The sequence below is a fragment of the Cyanistes caeruleus genome, chromosome 3, assembly GCF_971803275.1.
Source record: "Cyanistes caeruleus chromosome 3, bCyaCae1.hap1.1, whole genome shotgun sequence".
In the NCBI taxonomy this organism is placed as follows: Eukaryota; Metazoa; Chordata; class Aves; order Passeriformes; family Paridae; genus Cyanistes; species Cyanistes caeruleus.
The window spans coordinates 93,202,817-93,223,041 of NC_141703.1; the positions used below are offsets into that span (position 1 = coordinate 93,202,817).

The 20,225-nt window shown below is 41.3% G+C and overlaps 1 protein-coding gene across 10 annotated transcripts in view; it reads right to left on the minus strand.

Moving 5' to 3' along the window:
• GRAMD1C (GRAM domain containing 1C) overlaps positions 1-20,225 on the minus strand; it is a 51,913-nt gene that overhangs the window by 3,447 nt on the left and 28,241 nt on the right. For 5 of the 10 annotated variants that reach the window (XM_086882928.1, XM_086882930.1, XM_086882926.1 and 2 more), the window contains 8 exons: positions 18,110-18,228; positions 16,789-16,909; positions 12,862-13,021; positions 6,203-6,346; positions 5,264-5,382; positions 4,019-4,161; positions 2,327-2,430; positions 1,465-1,641 (listed from right to left, as the gene is read on the minus strand). In XM_086882928.1, the coding sequence (XP_086739054.1) occupies positions 1,465-1,641; positions 2,327-2,430; positions 4,019-4,161; positions 5,264-5,382; positions 6,203-6,346; positions 12,862-13,021; positions 16,789-16,909; positions 18,110-18,228 (1,087 nt within the window). Of the gene's footprint in view, positions 1-1,464; positions 1,642-2,326; positions 2,431-4,018; positions 4,162-5,263; positions 5,383-6,202; positions 6,350-12,861; positions 13,022-16,788; positions 16,910-18,109; positions 18,229-20,225 lie in introns of all 10 variants that reach the window. The other 5 variants (XM_086882927.1, XM_086882929.1, XM_086882925.1 and 2 more) reach the window with 1 other exon arrangement.

A 20,225-nucleotide genomic window follows, 5' to 3' on the forward strand; every position in this document is an offset into this window, starting at 1 on the left:
AAGAACATTTCTAAATTATGTCTGCAGATACAGATGTCTGCACATGTCAGTGCCCAGCACTTCACACAGAATAGCTCAACAACTTCTGGTAGGAAAAAAAAAAATCAGGTCATGTAGGTGCACAGGATCACCTCCAGCATTCACCAAGGCATTTTTGTAGTCATCTCTGAGAAGTTGGCTGAACAGTCAGGCTCTTCCACCACAATTCCCCCTACCCACTGTTCTGGGGAGAACACTGTGCTGGGGCATGGTCACATTAAACCTGAATAGCCTGAGAATGTTGCAGTGCATTCATTACTAACATGAATATGTGCTGCTAGTCACACACAGCAGAGACAGGCTGCAAAAGTGGCTCTCTTCTGCTTCTTCTCCTGCTCACATTCATCTTTCTGACAATCAGTGTCACTCATGCTTTCCTGTAACTTGTCCCATCCTTACTGGCTTATCTACTGTCCTGAAAACAGCCTTTTGAGAGGCCATCTGCTATTCATCAGGCAACAGGATCAGACACTGAGGCACAGAATGTGCATGTTCTCTCCGAACTCAGCGCCTATCACTGTGGGCACACTGATCTTTAAGTGTAATTAATTTTGCACACCTTGCCCTGGACAAAAGACACACATAAAAGCTGTAATGTACACTGAGAGACAGGCTCATCTGAAAAGGTGGAGCAACAGTGGAAAAATTAAGTAATTAGGAAGCAATTTCACATAGGTAAAGAGTCCTTTACACATGCTGCTGATCTAAATATTCTCTCAGTGCTATCTATACTCAGTGTTGTCTTTCTCTTTGGGGATGTGTACTCACTCCTACCTCACTGTTTACAATTCAGCTTCTGTCATGGATTCCATCATTCCCTGGTGCAAACTAGTGCACAGATGTTACTCATCTCTCTAGGTGAAGCTAATACTGTATATGCTGGTGGCCAAGTCTGTCATGCCTAAGGGCAGTAGAACTGCAAGAAATGCTTCAGTGACCCAGAAATTACAGAAGCATATGGGAAACAGACTTCTTAACATTAAAAATAAATAACCAAAACTGAGATGACAGGGCCAAGAGGCAATTGGCAAAGTTTAATCAACTCACGACCTGTGTGTGCAGCTATTTGAAGAAAAAAAGCAATTTTTTAGAAACTTTACAAGAATCAGTTTTGTTGAGTTTTTTTCCTGATCCAATCTCATTTTCAGTCCTTTGCAGATACAGAATGGTATTTAAGATTTTGGTTGATTTTTGTCTTAAAACTGAAGCTGCTATTAGACTCAATTTAATGAGATACTCATGATAAAAGTGATCATGCATGCTGCAAATCTACTTAACACAAGCTTGAAGAAGCTTGAACTTGTTAAAGCATTTGCTATCATAGACAAGAGTAATACATACTCAAGTGCTACTCTTGCACTGTTTTAAGAGTTATGCTTTCTTGAACATAACTTTTGGAAAACACTTGATATAAAAAATTCCTACCTATTAAACCGCCCTGGGACTCTACTATGTCACCAGAGGAATGTTGGGAAGAGCGTTTGGGAAGTGATTCCGCCAAACCCCGGTGTAAAGTGCGTCGCCTTCGTCTCAGAGCAAGTAATTTCCCAGAGTCTTCTATGGATTGATTCATTGCATATTCCTCCATTAGGAGATCTGATTCTGCAGTGGAAAAAATATAAGGTTACTGCACTGTCAGAAAGAAAGCTGGAAAGCTGAAGATTTTGAGATATGCAAGGTGGCAGTGAGAGGAACAAGCACACCTTCCAGTACATGAACATAAAGCAGGTAACTGGCAAACTACATCCTGACCTCCACCCCATTTTATTTGCTAGAGGGCACTTAGAACGCTCTGCAGAGGTGGTGCACACTCAGCCCAGGAAGGATTGTTCAATGGTATGCCAGACAGCAGTTGGATGAGCACTGCAAGACACTGTTAGACTGAGACTAGGAATTGTGTTAGACTGTGAGCCTGCAGCAGTGGCTGGCCAGGCTGTGAGCAGACATTCATGGAGCCTACCGAATGCCACTGCTTCTCTTATGCCCAATCAAGGAAATTCTTAGAGATAAGCACATGCAGTTGAGAGTAACAGCTTTCCTGCTGCTCCTCGTATTTCCTTCTGAAAGCAATTACAGACAGGTATACAAGAGCCTCTTGTTAGCCACAAGGCTTCTTTCATACCCTGGAAGTGGCAGATACATTGATGACAGGAAGTTCTGTCTTCAAGAATGCTTAGATGTTACCTTTTTTTCAAGCCATTCTTCAAGGACCCAGGTTTGACAGACACAAAAACACACATAGCAAATGTAGCCTCCTTACTCCAGTACAAAGAAGAAAATGTCTCACCAAGTTGTTTGAAGTTTTCCTGTATTCCTCCCCAGGTATTCTTCTCAATTACAGACTTGACAGGGCCCCAAGGCTGTTTTTTGTACTTCACTTCTGCAGAAACCCTAGCAAACAGAATGCAATAATGGAAGAGTACTCTTCTAGGCAGCACTGTGATAGCAGAAATCTCTTATCAGAAGCAGGCCTCCAGCTTATGTCTAAAATCCAAAATACCAACTGGAACTGCCATCACTCTCCAGCTGGGCAGTACTCTCACTGAAAAAATGCAAGAGGCAAACAGTAGCAAAGACATCTCTAGCTGAAGTGTCAAAATCTAAATGTCCAAATTATGGGAAACATTTTGGAATGTTTTCCTTCAGACTCAGACTACCAGATGATTTCTATCCTCTGAAGCATTTTCATTTTAACACATACTTAAAATAGGATTCAGGCTTCCACATAACAAAGTCATGATTTTTACTTTGTATGTTTACACATGATATATTACACAGGCACAATAGCAGAATGAGAAATTCTTTATCACAGCTCGTACATCAAGTGCTCACATCTTACCCTGGGTAGACAGAAATTAAAATCTGTCTTTCTGTGAACGTAACAGAGGGGAAAATTAAATTCCTACTGTGCATTCCTCAGGTCAAGCTAATCAATACTGCTTCCAGAATAAAAATTAATTGGACTAGAATCCTTCAGAGGGATAACAACTGAGTGAGTCCCAAAGCTATTCATAAAGGACAAAGTCCTTTATTTCAGTCAAGAACACTGACCATCCTAAAATACACTTTTTTCAACTTTTTAAGTAATCTTCCAAATCAATGTAAGCCCACTGGATATGGTGTAACAAAATAACTCCTTTCAATAGAGATTCTGAGCCATTTTAAGTACAGTTTAGTAAGGCCAGCTGTAACATCACCGTGTGACTTCTGTGCTATACATGTATGCTTTGTGCACCATGTAAACCTAGGTTTTTGGTTGTATCCTAGGGCTGTTGTATGTCTCAGAAAAAAACAAGTCTAGGTCTCAAAGAAGAACAGTAATTCACTCAAAAAAATCCAAAGCAGTCTTTCAAAGACCTTTCTTCCCTTCTTCTCCCAGTAGAGAGGGAGTTTTCAGTAGTTTTATAGCCTGAGCTTAGCAAAAATAGAATCCAGGCTCGCTAACCTTTCCTGAGGTTGACTTAACTGATTAAGTTTAAGACAAAAGCTCTTACTAAAGACAGCATCACTTCCAATGTTTTCAACAAATGGGAGTGGAAATTCCATATCTAGACAGAGTTCACTTGAGTGCCCTTCCTTGCAAAATTAAGTACATTCCATCTTCCCTGCACATTCCTGTGAAGGCATTCTCCTCTGCAGGCCCTTAGCAAGGATGTCTGGGAAACCTTCTAATAAAACATCTCATTTTTTTCCAATTTTTCCCACTCACACCACTGCACTCAAAAACATAAGACAGGTCAGGACCCCAGCTCAGTCTTGGAGATGAGTACCTCTGTACCTCAGAGTCAACATCTCAGTTAATTTCTCACCACATTAATGAGATCCAAGCACAGCATATGTGTGACAAGAAAGAAACCAAGCTTATTTTTCTGAAGAGAACCCAGCATTCTCTGTACTGCTGGTGGACCTTTAAGTAATCATCAACTGGGAACATCTCTGCCTTGGCTTCTGCCCTCCCCCGTTCACCACCCAGACTCACCGTAACCGGCACTTGTGACTGGATGTGCGGCTGATGTAGTATCTGTTCACAGTGTAGAAATAATCATGGTAGGGGACATCATGGGTCAGAACCTCAGCATCTACCTGATAAGACTGACCTTTCTGGCTCTGCTTATGCAGGATCTATCATAAAAGAAAATAAAATTAAGAAGGTATACAATGGTACACAAATTTCCTCCGCCCCCTTTCAGCCTGAGTTCCTTTGGCTGGATCAACCAACTCCAAGTGAACTCAAGGAGAGAGAAGGCCTGAAGCACCACTATAATAATCAGTTAAGAATAACAAGTATAGGTGGGGTGGGAAAAGAGAAGATGCCTCCTGCTAGAGCCAACACTGGCAGCAGCAGGACTTCCCCACTGCCACCTCAAGTACCAGATGCAAGGCTGGCCACTACCTGATGACCACAGCTGCTCTTTGAGACCTTTCCCAAAGCAAAACTACAGAAGGATTGAGATTAGAAGGCACCTCTGGTGCTTGTCTTGTCCAAGAACTCAGGCAGGACTATCTAGAGCTGGTTGCCCAGGACCATGCCCAGGTGGCTTTCCAATACCTCCAAAGGAGGAGGTACCACAACCTCTCTGGACAACCTGTTCCACTGCTCAGTCACCCTCACAGTGAAGAAGTGTTTCCTCATGTTCAGAAGGAATCATCTGTGTTTTAGTTTGTGTCCATCACCTCTGATCCTGTCACTGGGCACCAGAGAAATCTGTGGCCTTTGATGCTGAGGGCCTGACTCAGAATTTTTTGCACCCTCCCCCCACATACTTTCTATAAATTTTAAGATGCCCCTGAGTCTTCTTTGGGCTGAACATTTCCAGCTCTCAGCCATTTCTGACATTGGATGCTCCAGTCCCTTCATCATCTTAGGGGCCCTTTGTTAGGATCTTTGTTAACCTCTCATACTGGGGAGCCCAGAAGTTGACACTGAAAGCCTTTAATTGCACATTTTCACCCCTCAGTTCCTAAGAGATGTTCATACCTTTCCCCACAAGTTTTGTGGGTGTTTACAGCCATCTGTAAAGGTAGAAAGCCTCTCTCATTTAATAATTTGTGTCCGTAATGGTGAGAGAGACAGCAAGCCACCCTCAGAGATGATCTGTTTAAACTGCAGATACACATTCAGTTCACTGAACTTTAATCCACAGTCAGAACTCTGACAGACCACAGAACTGACCTGTCCCTTGCTTTAAAGGGCACCAGGCAGACACACACATGCACACAATACCTGCTTTTCAGTTGCAGTTGTGAACTTCCCACAGAGTGGATTGTTAATTGTTACAGTGTACGTCAAAGTCCTCAACTGATTGCCATTGGCGTCTCTATTCCAAGGGGTTGATACAGCATCTAGATGAGAAGTTATGCAAAATCTCACATAAAAATTATTTGAAGTGCATTATCTCTTCCTTATCATGTCTTAACAGCTCGAGAACAGGAGTAGGGGGAAAGACAGAAATCTAATTCCAAATACTTGTGGGGTTTTTCCAAGAAAAACCATACCCACATAGTCTGCTAATAAACCAAAGTTTAATAAACCAGGCTCTGAATAGCTGAGCCTGAATCTACTGAAAGAGACTTGAGGGTGGAGAAAAGAGTAAGCAATTAAATGAAAATATGTCATTTCCCATTTGCTTAAAGTTGAATAGATTCACTTAGCATTATCAAAAGCTTTTGCCACTTTGCCTTCCAAGCTGACACTGAATAAATATCACCCATTTTGACTTAATTTTCTGTTCTTACAGTCTCAGTGAATAAAATTTACTCATCCAGAAAATTAAAGCCTGTGAGTATCATTTTTGAGGATGCAATGATTTTTGCCTGTGTACCAGCCGTACAAATTTCACTATTTCTGGGACACAATGTAATCAGAAATACCCCACAGAATGCATCAACTTAATAACCTGCTCAAAAATCCAGGCATTAAGGCGCTGCTTTGTGGTGCACTGAAATTAGGTTTTTACTCCAAAATGTACATCCCTAGGGAAACAATAGTCTAGCTTTAAATATCCTCTCTCATAATGAAACTTAAAAAAAAAAACTTTAAAGCTTAAAAATTATTTTAAAGCAATAAGAAATTTAAAATTAAACTTAGCCCTATTTAGCAATTCTCAGAAGCAAAAATTTTCAGGCTAGCTTGTAACAGACAGAAAGGAGAAGAGTTTATTACCTACTATACTCCTGGAATTAAGAAACCTCTGCATGAAGTGAGAATTGGTGAAAAGGATTTCAAACATCTTGTCTGCAGTGATGTGGAAAACTCTGTTTATAAAAAGTCTCCCATAGAGATCATTGTCAGAGACAGTCTCCTTCACTGCTAAGAAAGACAGAGAGATCAGGTTAAGAACAGTATTATGAAGAACCTTTATAGCATTCTAAGCATTATTATTATTTAAATCCTTCCCAAGCTTGCATCAGCATTTGTTTCTCGCTCTCAGAAATCCAGTAAGGACAGCAGCAAATGATTTGGTAGGTAGGTTGTCTTCAGGAACGAAGTCCAGAGCTGATTTTCAAATAAACACCACTACCACTATTTCTCTGTGCAAATTGATATATTAACAGAAAAAGGTACCATCTCTTTAAATTTGCCTACAGTATTCTACTGAATAAATTGGGGATAATTGGGGAAAGGCAAAGTTAGCATAATTCTCATTAATATGTGTGTCTATTGTACAAAAAACAAGCAAGAAGGACAGTAAACCATAGCAGTTTTCATCTTGTGGCTGGTTCCAGAATTCTGCTTTTAACATTTGTAATACTGGTAACGTCCACAGGGTAAAGGACCGGGCAGACTCCCGCACAGTTCTTCCCTCCATACCTATTGAACAGGAACACAAGGGATACCCTGCTCCATTTTGCAATCCCCAAAAATGTATGAAGAACTTCAAATGCCATCGCCTATTTCAAAGCCACCAAGCCCCTCAGTGGCATTCTGTGGCTGCAGCACTGATCTTTGCTATTTCTGCTTCTTGGTGGTTGCTGGCATGACTCAGCTTTGTGGTTGTCTCAGCCACGCTTGCAAGAGATAAGGAGAGAATTATAATCCTGGGGGGCAAGCAGCTCCCTGTGCCAATCCCGACTCAATCTGCTTATGCTTTAGAAACAAGTCAATCCTAAACTGTAATTACCAGCAAGACAAACAAGCCCCCCTAACTGCCACACAACACTAAAATGAAACAAGAAGATCAAAAGCAAATCTTGCATCAGACAGACACAAACCAGGATGGCCAACCTTTCAACTGATAAAAATGAATGCTCAGGGCTAGGAAAGGTCAGTGTCAGCCATGAATGCAAAGGTAGCCTGAATATCATGCTGCAGTTCACAAGCTGCCTGCAGGCTAAGGTTACAGCACTTAAAACATTACTGGCTTGGTAGTAGTCAATATCAATAAGGCAAATGCACCAACTGAAAAACCACAGCAGTCCCCAACAAAACCTAGTTCTGACTGAGCAGACTTCCTCTCCAGTGCTGCTCCTAGCCTGCTAAAAGCCCGTTAGAACATCTGCCTGCAAAAACCTCTCCTTGATCTCATCAGGTTTCAAAGTAGAACCCCAAAAGCGAAGCGTGAGTGCCGTGTTTTTGTGCTTGCACAAGAGATTGACTTCCTCTCCATGCCGTGTTCTGCTTATGCAATTGTAATTCCACACAATTATGAGATGGGACAGAAAGCAAACACACATTTCAAGAGGCCTATTTAACCAGTCAATATGCAGTCATTACATATAGAATATGAATTTTGCTGCGCTGAAAACATTCTCCAGGAAGCCAGAAATTCAGCCTGAGTTTTCAGCTTATGCTCACTGTACTTCCTCTCCCAGCTGAATCTAACAAAAGGCAGGACAAGTGAACTCTAAGCTTGACCTCCTTTAACAAGACCTCAATATTACAGATCTCTTCTCTCAGAGTGCACTCCCCACATCCTCTCCTTTGCTAAGGGACAGGAAGTTTCAGATACTGATGCTGACATCACCTCCACCTACTGAGCATCAGTTAGCATGGCATCAGATACCAGGCAATTCAAACCTAGTTACTGCGGTTGAGTGTTAATCAGCTGAACATTGACATGCTCAAGGAATCTGCTACCACTTAAAAAAAAATAAATAAAGACCCAGACACATGATCAAGCCACCAGATAAGCATCAGATCAGCTTTGTCAGCTATTTGTATATGTCTTAGCAAACACAAGATAACACAAGTTACCTCTGCCCCAGTGAGCATGAACTAAACAACTCAACTTCATGTTCACCTGAAATGGCTGAGGACAGCTACTATTTTTCTGCTGATGCAAGGTAATTTGGTAAGCCAGGGCAACTTGTCATAGGTGCAAAGCCCATGCTTTACCACCTTAAGGTGCAGATCTTGCTACCAAGCTCTATTAGTCTGTGGCTGTCCTTTTTCTAGTGAGTCTGAAGAAAGAGCACCCACAGGTCTATACAAAACTTCCCATAAGTTAATTTACCTACATTATCTCTATATGATCATGTCTCTAATAAGGAACAGTCAATGAAGTGTCAAGTGCATGAGCACCTATTGAGAAATATGTTTTTTACTTACAATCCTTGTCAGCTCTTGGAAGAAACAAAGGTTTTGGGTTTTTTTTAAAATGTTGTTAGCACATGCAGCAGTAATTTTCAGAAAATCCAAGTTAAACCTGGGTTTACATATCAGGCCCATCAGCTGCTTTAGATGCTAGGATTCAAACAGCTGTTCTCCACAAAAAAACTGTAAACCTTTTGAACAATGGGTCTGGAAGGTGCATATATGAATAAATGCTGTGAGTTCCACATCTGTGGAACCAAGTAGCAGGACAGACCAAGAGCTTCAAATCACTTCCATCTGGGCTTCTCAAAATTTATTTGTAGAAATCCTAGATGCAGCAGTGAGCACAAACAGTAGTACAGCAATAAGTGTCCACTTTATACACTTGCAATTTGAACAGAACAGGCAGCTTTAACCACTTGTCTTTGGTACAAGCGAAGACCCATGTTTGTCTACTATTTCATTTGTTTTAACTCACACAGGTAAACTTGTATCTGCCTTTGATTTTCACAACAGTAGGGCAATATGAAGCATTTTACCTTAGACTGGCTTGGAATGCTCTTTATTAACAAAATGTTTTGTGCAAATACAGAGATATCAGTCTAACTCCTTCACTTTCAGTGTTGCTCTAACCCCTCAGCAGCATACAATTATCAACACTAAGTCTCTTAAACTGAATACATTTATAGCTGAACTGGAGCTGTCTGCTAAAAGAACATGAGATTATTCTGACTTTAGGTAAGGATCCCTAGGAACCCAGAAATACAGAAGTGAACATATTACCCTGGTTCAGCCTAACAACAGCGAGTCTATTCCCTCCCCCACTACTGCCTTGCACTTCATAAGGTCATTTTCATCACTGCAAGGCAAGCTGTGAAATAATGTTTGAATATAATAACATTATGCAGCAGGGATGGCAGGGGTTTAAAGACATCTGCAGTGAAAAAAAAAAAAAAAAGACAGAAAATGGGGGAGGAAGGGGCAGTAAGAGAAACACTGTTATTAAAATTCTTATCAACATCCAACAGCAAGAAGCTAAACACATACCACAAGCAAATTAAGAAAGCCGAACCGATAAGAGCAGAGGCTATCAAACAAATTAGTAGGAAGGTTGATTTTTCAACTCCACAGAGTTGGGGGAGGATCAGCATTTTTAAAAAGTATATATGCAAATCTTGGCACTGTTGAACATTTCTGTACCACTGGGGATGGGGAAAAAAATTACACGCTGCATGAAAGATATGTAGGTAGAAGCTTTTAACCAAATACACCTGAAATCAAGTGAATAGAACCAATTCCTAGAAGCGAACATGTTCCAGACATCATCTATTTAAAGACTGTATCAGCAGTACCAACCATTTTCAGAGAATTCTCCTATACTTTAAGTACAGAATTATCTTGGGGAGCTACTAAGTAAGTATTGTCACAATGCTAGCTTTTTCCAGTTCACAAGATAAAAAATCCTCACAACCTTTTGCCTTCAGGTGACTCAAACATACATCCTCCAAACACCAAAGTAAATATTTTTTTTCAACAAAATATATCCTTTCAGTATTTTGTTAAAATGCCAGTAAGATAAATGGGCTACTCTTCCTTACATACATTGCATATCCAAAATCTTGGGGGGAGGGGGTGGGTGGGGGACAACTAACACAGGGCTGAACCTAATTTCAACTATCCTGTATTTCAAACACTGTATACCTTATATACCACTATCTGCAAGCAGTCAAGCCTCTGCTTCTTACAGCATCTTACAGCACCATGGTACAGACAGTTACGCTCTCCTGCAGATCACACATTTAAGGCAGTTATTAGCACACACAGAAGCAACACAGTAAGTCTGTCACGTTACACAAGGAGAACAGAAATATGTGATGTCCCTGTATACAGTAGAGCCTTCTAGCTGAAAATACTGTTTTTCCAATATCCTGCCTCCCCCTTCTTTCTTTGAAGTATTTCATGTTGCTGAACATGGTCATTGAAAACAACCAAACTACCCTATATACTACAGAGTCTCAAGGAAATTATAAAGATCTCTTGGCCCTGTGTTGGAAACATGTATTTTATGCTTGAACTAAAATCTGTTTTCGAAAATTCAGAATTAAGGCCACAGATATTAATGTTTAGCTTAGCCAAAAGTTTGTCATGGCTCAGGATTTATACTCTGATTTATGAAAGTGGATAAAAACACCAAGATGCAGGTCAATAGGCCAGTGGTGCAGAGTGGGATGCAGACACCCTCCCCCACCTCCCCCCCCCAAGGTGAGAACTGCTTAGGACAAGGGAATTAATGTTGTGGAGAACAACAGTCTTGAGCTTGCCCCTCACCTTATTTGCCAGGACACCTCCATGGGCAGCCTGAGTATGAGCCAGAGGACACAAGAGAAATTAATCACATGGGTAAACCTTTGCCATGTAGGAAAGCTAGTTTCGTTTGCGTGAAGGAATTCACCTTGTAAGAGTGTGGGGCAACTGCAACAGAAAACAGACAGAGAAACAGAAGAAAAAAATTCGAAGCATGAAGATTCTGAGAGAAAAGATTAATGTTGTGAGTCTAGAAAATCCTGCTCTGAATAAAAAAAAGACTAGAAGGCTAGTCTTGGGGAAGGGAAGAGAAATAAGAAAAGCAGCATGAAGTCAGTTGTCTTTTTATTAAAGAGACATCTCCAGTTTAATATGCTTTATTTATTCAACATCATTAAAGCAGGCATGACAGGGAATATTTACTGCTATAGTTTAGGCAATTAGCTGCAGGAAAGACAATAGGACTTCTTTTTAATCAGTTTCACTGGAGACCTTTGCCATAAAAAATAAAATCCAGAGACAGAAGAGAGATGCAGTAGTAAGAAGACAGGAAAGCTGCAAAATAGCTGAAACATCAAAAGGCCAAAACTTTCTTCTGCTCTAAAAGATACACCTAGGAAACAGTAAATTAATTTGTGAAGCTTGTTAAGTGTGTAGGAGTATGGCATAAACAGCCTGTTCAAGTAGGTATAGTTACAAAAATGATCATGCCTGACATGCATTGAGTTGCATCTGAACTCAAGCCAACACAGAAGCAGTATGGGGGAGCATTAGCAAAGTTAACTGAATATAAGCATATCTCCAGGCAAAAATCACTACTTGAAGGCAGCCAACTCAATCCATAACTCTGAAAGTTTTCCTGGACACCTCAACAATCTCCCCATAATGACACCTTCAAACAACTTGACAACAGAGTTGTCAACTCTGAAATGACAAAATTTCTCTGACAAAATTTTTAAGGGAGATTAGGAACTGGCCTCAATTAACTAAACTGTTCTATTCCTGCCAACAAGTGATGAAGTTCTCTTTGCACATGAAAGAAATATACAGCTGCTACTGAGCACAGTAGTACTACTGGGGTTCTCACCACCATATAAGCTTGAAACCAACAGAGGTTGTGCACACTTCACTTTAAAGGCATTTACAGAACCAAAGATTCAGATATCACAGAATATACACCAAAGTTCAGTAAACTGTCTGAACAACTACAGCTCATTTCCACAGAAAACTTCCCCAGGGTAAGTGAAAATCTCACCACAAAAAGTGAGAACTTGTCAGGGATTGCTACTGTAGGACCACAGGACAAGCACCCACAGACCTCAGCAGACTCAGGTACCCGAGTTTCTTCTATCTTGTTCCGGGTAATGAGATATCAGTTACAAGGCTGCTGTATTAGGATCCATTAAGATACTGTTTGCACAGAGAGTGTAATCCTCTGCAAGACCTCCATTAAGGTTTTTCATCTTCACATTCAGAATATGTACAATACTCTCCTGAAAGCTGGGAAGTTGTCTTCTCTGGGCTTTCAGAAAGTTCCTCAGCTTACTCCACCAACAAGAGTGAAGCCCATAAGCCTTAAGAAAGTGCAAGTGTAAAGAAGGGGGGGTGGGGGAATCTTTCAGAAACTTAAGAACAGCCTGAAATGTTTCCCCTCGGTTTCCAAGAAATGAAAACAAAGTAAAGAAACATCTTTGAAACTGACACCACCCCATTGTCAAGAAACTTTTAGTTTGAACTACTGGCAACTCTCAACCCACTAAAAGAGAGAAAAAAAATATCACAATTTCTTTGTTTTCATTCTGAACACTGAGCAACTGGGTTTTTTTCCCCAGAAACTACAGGAAAAAAATGGTTTTGCTGCAATTCCATGAAACAAATCAGCAAACAAGTTTCATAAGATCAGGAAGTTCTCTAACTTTCTCCACAATTTAGATGGAACACCAAAGTCATGTTGTCTTACAGATCCTAACTGTTAAGAGATTTACCTTCTTCACTATCTGAAGCACTGCTCTTCTCTGGAAGATTTTCATTCTCATTAAGGTCCAAGGACTTTTCTAAAGACCTGCTCCTAACTAGCTTAGCAGGTGTTCTTTCTGAAGATGGAGGAGGACTCTTTATTTGCTTCTCACTTGGGGACTCCTCCACCTGAAACAACCAAGAGGAGAACAAATATCAGTAATCAGAGACCATGAAGAAAAAAAAAGAAGTTACTTTCAAGAAAGACAGCCATACAAAGAAAGCCACAAGTTCTATCTACTCAATTACCCCACAGTCAAGTGTTAATTTCCCCCCTGTTCCTGTGCCCCAGCCTACCTCTCTTCCCTTTATTTAAATATTTTACTAAACCCTGGTAATAAGGAACATACTTATTTGTATGTAATGTTGGTACCAAAAACTCCCTTAAATGGGACAGTCTCCTTGCACCCATCTGCACAGTTTGGGCCCCTTCCCTGAATTGACATTAGCATTTATAAATTCATTAAGCTAACACAGATTTAACTTTGTGTTCATCTGGTTAGCATTTTCCAAACTGTTTAGCAAGGGTCCAACAACCCAGAGGGGATGCACAATGAAACAGACAGGGTGCCCTTCTCTATCAGCAAGATTAGATTAGCCCAACTACATACTTGAAAAGTTATTATGTTGTAGGACACCATCACCCTTTGATAAAAGAAGTTTTAAAATATGGTCTAGAGCCATCCTACTTATAAAATGCTACTTCTCACAAACAAAGCAATGGAGTATAATTTGTTATCTCCAATATATAAGCAGGAAGGAAATCCCTCTGAGTATCAATGAATCAATGATGCAGCTCTTTACCTTAAACAAGAACTGTCAGCTAAGCATATATGCCATTGCATACTTCACTAAGTAAATCTCCAGGGAAAATATATGGACAAGTCTATGTATCTCAAAACAGCATCCAAAAAGCTTGGCTACCAGCTTTGAATCAGTTTTCATTCTAAAACTGTCATCAAAGGCCTCACTGCCACCAGTGGAACATCTGTGATCAAGAGCAGCACAGCCCCTGGAAGAACAGTGCATGGATCATAGTAAATATGATCAGGCCTCCTCAACTGAGCTGCTCTGATTCATCTGCAACACCATCATCCCCCTAAAGATTATTCAGCATTGACTCAAGAAAGCAAAAGCAACCACTGCTTAAACAGTCATCATGTATTTCCTGTACTTCATGGTTTTTTTCAAAATAAAACCTGATTTATTTTTTTTTTTGTGCAACCAAGGGCTATTAGGAGGTGGGTGGCTGGAAAACAGAGACAGGCATAAATCTGACTGCAGTATAAGCAGACAAAAGTACTCCTTCAGGGTCAAAAAATTAAAAAGGAAGATTGAATCAGAAAAACAGATGAGTTACATGGCAGAGAAGCTGCCATGTAAGTTATATTCAGTCACACAACAGGATCTAGGACAGAACCAACATTCAATGTTGATATACCAGTACAGATGGAGTCCAAAAGGACTAGCTGTGACAGAAGAGCATAAAAATTGACACACTGATCCAGCACAAAACCAATGGACTCTCATAGCATTCTGACAACAATCAGGGATCTAATGAAGTGGGGTTCCCACCAGCAGTGTAAGAGCAGCCCACTATGCCATGACCAGAGCAGGAAAGCCAGGCCCATATCAGAAGACAAAAGCAACAGCTCCTAGAAAAAAAAGCTTTTCATGATGTCATGAAAGAAGAGATTAAAGCTGGGGCTTTTGTAATAACTGATAGAGTTTGACAGATTTCATGGGGTTTTCGGTTAGTTTGCATTTGTTTGGGTTTTTTTCACACTAAAGAATAAAGATTTTAAGATCTGTCAGCTGGAATTAAAGACATATAATTTATTCCCTATTGTACATTTATCTCCTGAGCTAGTCCAGTACTGCTAAGCTCTGTGCCAAGGCTTTTTTTGTTTTCAGCCTGTGAACAGCAAGATCTGGGACTGGAAGGCCTCCCTACAAGGGATGGAAGGAAGATGATGGTTGCAAAAACAGGCAACAAGGTGGCTCCCACATTCACATGTACTGAGAGGCAGATGAGCCGTGACTGGTGCTCCACACATTTTCCTCAATCTACCACAGCCAGCCATTAACAGTATTTTTTTCAAGATGGGCCAAGTACTAGACCAAACACCTCCACTATTCAGATCTTCCTCTTATGAGAGGTTTGGGACTTCCTCTGTCTATCAGAGCAGTAAAGGGGAGTTTAAGCCTGTCTCCCTCCAGTCTTTGGAAGGTGGTTATGTGTGCTTTGTGTCATCACTGCGATGGCATTTGATAAATGCATTCTAAGCACTACTGCCTTCTCCTACTGCCCTTGTGGTTCTACAAAATATGCTGCAATCCTGGGGCTGTGGAGAGAGCATGGATAGTCTTGAGTAATGCCAAGTGACACATACAGCTACACAAAATTGTTGTGCATTTTAGCTACCCTGCAACAGTAACACATTTATCAAGAGCACACTTCTACAGCATAATTAAAAGACTTTTCCAAGGCAGTTTATTCAAGGCAGAATCCTGGCATTTTTACAGACCAAATCCCCAGGCATTCCTCCTTACCAAGATGCACAATTAGATTTAGCACCTGCAAGAGACATCTCGGGGCGTGGCTTTTCCAGGCATAGCAATTATTTTTAAATGGCTTGTTCTTGCACAAATAAGACTTACAAACTAAGGCTACCTGTGTATATTTTTAGTTATCCCAAACAGCCCAAATTCCAGTAGCATTCCCAGTCCTCTCAGGCCTCCCTTACAACTCTCCAAAAATCTTGTTTTATACTGCTAGGGTTTCCATGAGGAATACCCATCATTCAAGCAGCTAAGCTTTTAACATCTGAGAAACACCAGTGCTGTTTGCTGGATATGAGTCTCTAGCCATTAACTTGGATTTTGGTAGAACTGTTTAAATCCTACTTAACCTCCAGATCAGCTTTAGCAAGTGACAAAAGCCAGAAGATTTTACAGGGTAGTAAAAACCATTAAAATAATCTCCTTTCTTTCTTCCCCAAATTCTCCTAAGCAAAACTGGCAATTAAGTACCCAGCCCTAGCGAAGCATATAAAAAGTGCATTAGTGGTTTATTTTCTTTACCAAGATCTTTGGGATATCTAATAACCAAGAGAAAACACATGGAATCTTTTAGGAGTACAGCTGCACACAGGAGCCACAGTAACTGTGCTAGATGCTGTGCCCATCTCAGATATCGCTACTAATGCACCTGCTCTTCACACCAGCCAAATACATTCACAAACTCATACAACATGAATGATCATGAGTGAGGCATGCATGCTTGTTCAGCTGTACAAACTCAAGGCATCAAGGTAAAATTCATCCCTATTATAGCAAGTGTGGGGGATTTCCCCTCCTTCTGAAGCATTAAAAAAAGGTTTCATATAGTCACAACAGCAAACTAGCTGACCTTTGAAGGCAAGAATGACAAAGTGTAACTACCCTTTAATAAGCCTTATGTATAGGAAAGACAGTAATATAAGAGGAGCTATCTTTTTAAATGACAAATAGCACAAGCAAGAAAGCATTGGAAGTGAAAAAGGCATTACTTTCAAAAAGCACTTAGATAAAACACAAATATGGTCCCCTTTGGAACTGGGTAAGAAAAACCAGTAAATTTTGTTTTTAAAGGAAAAACAAAAAACAGACCAGGGCATAAGCCCCAGCATTGTAGCCATGCTGTGCAGAGAATTAGTGACAGAGCACTGCTGAAGCTCACACCAACAATATTCTCTTACACAGAATTCTGTTCATTCTCAAATTTAAGAAACATTCTTAACTTCTCAAAGACTTCTTTGAAGTTAATCTCCATTCATCCTATATTTCCAGATATACAAGTTGAGCACATATGCTTATCAGCTACAAACAGCAAGAAAGGCTATGTCAGCACTTACTCCTGGCAACATGTGTCTGTTGAGTGACTCTACTTCTGTTTGAAGCGTGGGTTCACGAACTAAACCAATCATTTTGGGTAGTTTTTCATCCCTTTCTCCAGAATCATCACAAACGCTGGATCTGTCCAAACCAAAAAGGAAGATATCTTTGGAGATAAGCGTCTCATGTGATTTTTCCATTGAAAACATGGCTGTTCAGATAACATTATGAACTACCAAGTCATTCTTCCTATATACAGCTCATTAATATCAAGCCATTTTCTTCATTCCAGCCACCTCTCAGAAGATTCAGCTTCTGATCATAACGTTAATAAAACCAAGAAAGTGAGTGCTGCGGGAAATGTGGAAACAGATACAGCTTGCAACTAATTTTGAAAGAAAATGTTTTAAGAAAGTGTCAGAAAATAATTTTTTTCCGGCATCACTTGTTAGGAAGTTGCAAAGCTGTGACTAAACAGGAAAAACTCAAAACAAATGAGAAAACAAAAAAAACCCAAGTAAATTTAAAAAAAAATCCAAAGTAATCAAACAAACAAAACAAAAAATCAGAAAAAATATTTAATAGAACATCTTTTGAAGCCTGTAATGAACTGTAATGAACTCAACCCTTTTCTCACAAACATACTCAGATAACACAGGATTGAAGAGACAAATTACATTGCTCACTTTTGTGGAGTCATGCTTATTTACACAGAGATATGTATAGCACTGTTATTAGACTGACACTGGCAGGTCATAAATCAGTTCACATTTGTTCAAAAAAAAAAAAAAACTCAAGGCAGGTCTTTCAAAAAACCACATCATTATTATTACAATTATTCCAGATTATTATATTATTATTTCTGTTTCTTAATTCAAGCTGAGGGCAATACAAAAATAAGACCTCAGATATTAGGAGAACAAGGCAAAACAAGTATTTCAGTCTCCACAGAGGAGGTGAAGAAAAAAGTATCTTAACCATAATATAGCTCCATTCTATTCAAACCTTTCAAACTGTTGAAGAGCATACAGGTGCTAACTAGGCACCATCATCTGAAAAGGCTGCTGTTTAAGCTACCCTATGCTGGTCCCCAGACAGATCAGGGACAACAGGGTCTTCCTCTCTCCTCTTCTAAGGGGCCTCAACTGCACTGCTACTATTTTAGAAAATCCACAGTTTTTACACACAGTCTGTGCAGTCTAAGTTCAGACCTTTGCATCCTTTTACTACAGTCTCAACCTCTCTGGTAAGGCTATGGCAGCTCTTTAGAAACAGAGCTTCTAAGAAAGGGGACACTGCTTCTCCCCAGCTGTTTCAATAGGCTGTACAGCCTCTCCTTACCGAGACTGCCCGTTGTCCTCAGACGATGAGTGGAAGCTCTCCATCTCCTCGCTGTTCAGGCCCAGCTCAGAGCCATAGCTCTGGTGCACCAGCTGCCAGAATTCCTGCTTGGTCAGCCTCTGAAACAAAGCGAGCTAGTCAGGAACCACGGTATGGGACAGTAAGGCACTGGAGGAAAAACAGCAACAAGTTTGAATTACGCCACAGCCTTTAACCTCAATTCTGACAAGGACCGAAAGCATTCAGGTATCACATTCCGAGATTGGGTTTCAGCATTTTGGGCAGCTGTACTCCTGTCTACTCCACACTTCCATCACGGTTCAACCAATAACACCAGACAAAAGAAAGATCATCATTTTAAGAAAACACACATTCGTAGCCATTACTTGCTTCTTCACACGTCACCAGTATTTTCACAGATACCTTCAAGGTACCTCCCTCTTGAACTTCATTTGATAGGGCAAAAGGTAAGTGAGTCCCTCTGATTCTGAAAAAACTGCTTGATAGATACCCACCTGTTTCCCGAGGATGCTCTGAGTACTCTACAAATTGTGGGAGGCTAGCATTTCAGTCACTACACTAGTGTCTAGGTCAGCCAACTGTCCACTTTGCCAAGGTGGGACAGGAGGCCATCACTTTGTACCACCAGCACCCTCCTTATGAAAAATAGTTGCTTTTCTTCAGGATTACCTTGACTCACCACTACCTAAGTCTTCTCTACAATATCTCTATCCTGTTCCACAAATGTCCACAGCTACCAAGACATATTTCAGTTCCCTTAAATCGTCAGGAAAGCTTGGAGGTGAAAGTAGTATGACACAGTCATATCTGCAAAGTAAGCAATGAGTTTCAAAGTCCATCTAGGCTGTAAAGGGCGGGGGGGGAGGGTTATAAAGAAAGAGAAAGAAAGGAAATAAAAGGTTTTTGTATTTAACAGAACCCAGAGAGCAATACCAACGATCTTAAAACAGGAGACACCACACTGGAAAATGTGCCTCGGCCACCATCCATATTGATCAAGGGAACAAGACTGTGCTAATGAGGCAGTAACATAAGTAGTGCTTACTATTTGCATGAAATGATGACATTAAATACCCATGCATTATTTAAAGGGCCTTTAAATGATCCTCTCCGCCCGCTTGCTTCACCTGTAGAGTGTTAGTTACAGTACCCGCAATTTTAGACAGACACGGAGGAGCTGACCCGCACGCAGGATGCAAATGCACCGCGGCTCCCCGGGCTGCCGGCACTCCTCGCACCCCGTCCCGCTCCGCGACCCACCTGGCGCGTCCGCCGGGCCAGCCCCGCTCCCGCCGGGAGCCGCCGCCGCGCTCCCACTTCCTGCTGGGCGGCGGCGGCGCCGGGGCCGCCCCCCCGCCCGGGCCGGGGCAGAGCCTTCCCCGGCTGCCGCCGCCCGCCCGGGCCGGGGCAGCGCCAACCTCGGCTGCGGGACCCCCGCGCTCCATCGCATCCCGCGGGAGCCGCTCCCCCCCAGGGCACGGGCAAACAGCCCAGCTCGGGAGACGAGGAAGGGTTTTGCCGTCGGCTATTTTCCAGCAAGGCACGGCTTCGGGCTTTTCAGAAAGCAGCTGGCAACAAGCACCCTACTGGCAGAAATCAGTTTCAAGGTATTTCATCCTAGCGAGGGCAAAGCAAACATTGAAACGCAAAACACACAGCTATAAAGCAAGGGTCATAGCAGCTAATGCCAGCCTCCCTCTGCAAAGGGGTTCGTTCCACAGAGCAATGCAGTGCTGAAACACGTGCGTCCACTTACAGCTGGCCTTACTTTCCCCAGGCATTCTGTCTTCTGGAGCAATAAACTCATAACCACAAACAACTACCTACAGCTCTTCTTATTAAATGGCCAAAAAATAGGGGTGGACATTGCATGGTTTCAAAATACGGCTGAGGTGGATCTTCAGCTAGCATACTTAGCAACCAGAAGTCAAAGGACAGAAAAAAACCAACAAAAACCATTTTCATTTCTGTTGCCCAATATTGCCAGTGCCTTGCTTCATAATGGCACAGAGCTAATGTTGCTAATTAAATCCACCAGTATGTTCTGTCTATGGGCAAATCAGACTGCACTTAACACAGTCAGCTCAATAGTTTG